Source organism: Frankliniella occidentalis, unplaced genomic scaffold (genome assembly GCF_000697945.3).
Source record: "Frankliniella occidentalis isolate FOCC.00 unplaced genomic scaffold, Focc_3.1 Scaffold3, whole genome shotgun sequence".
NCBI classification, from domain to species: Eukaryota; Metazoa; Arthropoda; class Insecta; order Thysanoptera; family Thripidae; genus Frankliniella; species Frankliniella occidentalis.
In genome coordinates this window covers 3995339-3999095 of record NW_026267133.1, presented here as the reverse complement: position 1 = coordinate 3999095, position 3757 = coordinate 3995339, and the positions used below count along the sequence as shown (strand labels likewise).

General features: G+C 52.5%; 1 protein-coding gene across 1 annotated transcript in view; it reads right to left on the bottom strand.

Annotated features, from left to right (window-relative positions):
* The window catches only part of LOC113201905 (uncharacterized), a 167512-nt gene that overhangs the window by 4312 nt on the left and 159443 nt on the right, over positions 1-3757 (bottom strand). Inside the window, exon 9 of the mRNA XM_052266007.1 lies at positions 2929-3105. Within this exon, the coding sequence (XP_052121967.1) occupies positions 2929-3105 (177 nt within the window). The remainder of the gene's footprint in view (positions 1-2928; positions 3106-3757) is intronic.

Genomic DNA, 3757 nt, shown 5'->3' with positions numbered 1-3757 from the left:
GGGGGCGAGGCTGGCGGGGCCGAGGTATCAATGTTGATGTTATCACAACCTCCGCCTGCTGCTGCCACCGCGCTACTGGTGGCGTCCGTCACAGCGTCCAGCCGTCCAGCCACCCCGCGTCAAACCGATAATGGAAAAAAATCATCTGCGATAACTATTAATAGCAAAAGTTGGAGCGTTTTGGAAAAAAACAACAACAAAACAGCAGAAATTAGTTTTCGGCCACAGGGGAACGACCGATGGAATATTGACGGATTTAGGTAAAAATAGTAAGTAGATGACATTTTAACAAATACACAAGAAAATAATCAGTGGGAAGCAAGAAATTGTCATAGAGATATCAGCGCAAGTGTACTCCGAAATACCAGTCTCTCAGTGCCCGATCTTTGGCTGAAGTGAACTGCTCTCTGGTTCGAACCTGTCAGCCCCCGCCCCTCCCCAAACCACTCCGCACCAGCAGACCCTCCCATTACCTGGTGACAGAGACGGAACAGCCTACTCAGATGGGGTGCCGATTTCAAACCAGAAGCAGCAGCAGCAGCTTGCCTGCATCACTGCACGAGGTGGGGAGGGGGGGGGGGTTAACACGGGCTGGTGTGCGGGGAAGGGCGGTGGGGGGCAGATTAGTGTGAACAGCAGGCAGGGGGGTGAGAGGTAAAGGGGAGGGGGGAGCGGGACCAATCCAACCAATCCCGATTCGTGCCGACAGTGACGGACTGGACGTGGCCGGGAAGCGAGGTTTAGGGGTAGGGGAGAGGGATCACGAGAGAGGAATGAGTCAAGCATCTGGAAAGATAAAAACAAAAAAAAATCTGTAGTAAACAAAGTTATAACTAGGAACAAATCTCTGTGTTAGATTCTACGTCTTTTAGCAACGTATTTTTTTTTTCACATTTCTTTCCTTCTGCTACGGGTAAGTGTATTGCAGGTGACGGGTGAGGGGACGACACACACACCTACTCACCCCCCCCTACTCTCTCTCTCTCTCTCTCTCTCTCTCTCTCTCTCTCTCTCTCAAACGCACACGGCACTCTCACACGCACGCTGCTTCTCGCGCTGTAAGCCACTATGGCGCACGGATCATCTGTCTTCCGACCCACGCCGCTGCGCTCGGCGCCACTCCGGCTCACGAGCGATCAGTCCCGGATCAGTCTCTGCAGCAGCAGAGGGGAAGGGGAGGAGGGGGCAGGGGGCAGGGGGCACGCGCTGTGACCGCGTGCACGGGACGGACAAAGGGAGCACTGCGCGCAGCCTCTGGCTGCCCCCGCTAGTGAGAGCATCCGTGCCGGCTCATGTAGAGTTGTGTGCGATCTACAGTTTTTCACAAAGAAAAAAAAAATAATGCAAAAATACATTCTTGGACTATAATTTATTATTTTTATAATTAGACCAGTGTGTTATTGTGATCCCAACGAGCACTCTATGAATCGTATGAATGACATCTTTCAGAAACGACCATTTCGAATTTAAGTACACCCCCAAAAAGAAGACGAATTGTGGGGTCACAACACACAATGGTGAAGGTACAAACCTTTTTTAATTTTACAAGTTAATTCATGCGGATGAGAATAATTGACTGTGACACTGTCGTCACTCAGATTTGCCGCATCAGAGGCAAAAATTAGCCACCAAAATTTTATGCCTACAAAATCCACCTCCGGTGACGACAGCATCGCCATACTCTTTCAGCAATGCGTAAACAACATCTTTAGGAAACGAATTAAATAGTAACGGCGAGTCAGCGCCCCTTATGGCGTGAGCGCGGGAGGAGCAGCAGGAACTGGAACAAGTTAGCCTCTTTAGCAAAACAGACGTCCCAGAGGAAGGAGGGGGGGGGTGCGGCTGTGTAGCAAGGACGTTGGCGCGGCTCGGCACAGAGGGCCGCGGGGCCGGTGGGACTGCGGCGAGGGATTTCCTTTCCCCTCCCCCCGTTGTACGCGTCCCCCGCGCGCGCTCCCCGCGTTCTCTCGAACCGCGGTGTTTTACTCTCTGCAGGTGAGAGGGAGGCGGGCGGCGCGGCGGGGTGGGGAGCGCCTGCGGGGTCGAGGGTAGGCCATCCCGCAGTGCGCTGGTGTGCGACGGGTCGGCCTATCAGCAAGCCCACAGGCGCGCTCCTCGCAGCGACCAACCCCACCGTCTATTTAAAAACTAACTAATAATGATAATAGTGTGTTTCACCCCAGGGGATAATCACTTGGGTGCGTAGCGTATGGACTATTTCGTGGTATTTCCCTTGCCATTTCGGTTATTTCTCGCCTATTTCGGATTATTTATTCAGGTTATTTCGCGGTATTTCACAGTATTTCGGGGGGTATTTCGCGACTATTTCACCAACTATTTCGCGTCAACTTCAGGTCTTTTTCGCTCTATTTCGCCTTCATCTCGCCTTAATATCGGACTATTTCGAGGAATGGTATACGAACTATTTCGCAAGTGATTTCCCCCGGTTTCAGCTCCCAAAAATATATTTTTTTTTTTTAAATTCCGGAGAATACTACACACGCGTGCAGTGCCGTGAATGGACGAGCGGGGAATGGCGAGCGCCTGAGGACCGTAGCTGTGCCAGCTGACCCAGCTGTGCGGCGGTGTGCAGCGGGCGGGCCTATCTGCAGGTTCGCAGGCGCTCCTCGTAAACACCGCACAGATTGCGCCGCGGAAAAAATAAATAATTAAAACACAACAAACAAAAAATTAACAAAAAACAATAATAAAAAAAACAGAACACAGCACATAAAAAATAAAAAAGTTCTAGAGCAACAGATTATAGCAAGCAAGACACACTCAAAAAAACAAGAAAAAACGTAATGGATAAAGATAAATTGCCAATCAGCCACGTGTTTTAAAGTGGGGAGGTGGTCTACCCCGTGGAGTTTTTGCTATCTCCCTCTCCCCCCCACCATCCACCCCTTTGACACCGCACTCACTCACCAGAGTGGCCAGGATGTGGTCGGGCACGTTCCGGCTCGAGTTGCACAGCGCCCGGGCGGACGAGTGGCTGAAGAAGACGGGCGCCCGGCTCACTTCGAGCGCGTCGCGCATCGTGGCCACCGACACGTGCGACAGGTCCACCAGCATGCCCAGGCGGTTCATCTCCTTCACCACAGTCTGCAACAAAAACAAGACGAGTTGGTTTGGAGAAGGAAAAGGGACGGGAAGGGAGCCCCGGACCCAGACCCGGACGACGGTCAAACTGTTTCCCCGCGCGCAAACACGACGACGACCAAGCAGCTCGACGACCCGATTCTCTACCCCCCCCCCTCCTCCTCCTCTACCCGTCTGAGAGTAAAGAAGGGGTAATAAAGGTGGAATTGCACTGCTCGCGTTTCTATCGGCAGGAATTCCCCTCCTCGGATTATAATCATCTCAAACAATAAGAAAGAAAGTAAGTGCTCGGCAAGGGGCAAAGAAAACCGAGCTTGGTTTCCCCAGACCGGTGCTCTCTGCTGCTTGGCCTCGAGTAGTGAAGCGAATCTTGCACGACATCTTGTCAATCGTCAACTTAATTGTCTGAAATATAAACAGCGCGAAAGCGCCGCTGTCGCCGCCGAGGCGGGCTGGTTGGGTATAGAGCGGTGTGCCAGGGCGAAGCGCGGGAGATTTACCTTCCGCCGACATTTTCTAACGAGACTATAACCACTCCCCCCCACCGTGTTCCGTCAGTGCTGGCGGGCGGCTGGGCCAGAGTACACAATCCTTGGGAGAAGACAGGGAGACAGATAGAAAGAGCGGGAGGGATGGAGGAGGGGGAGGTGAGGGG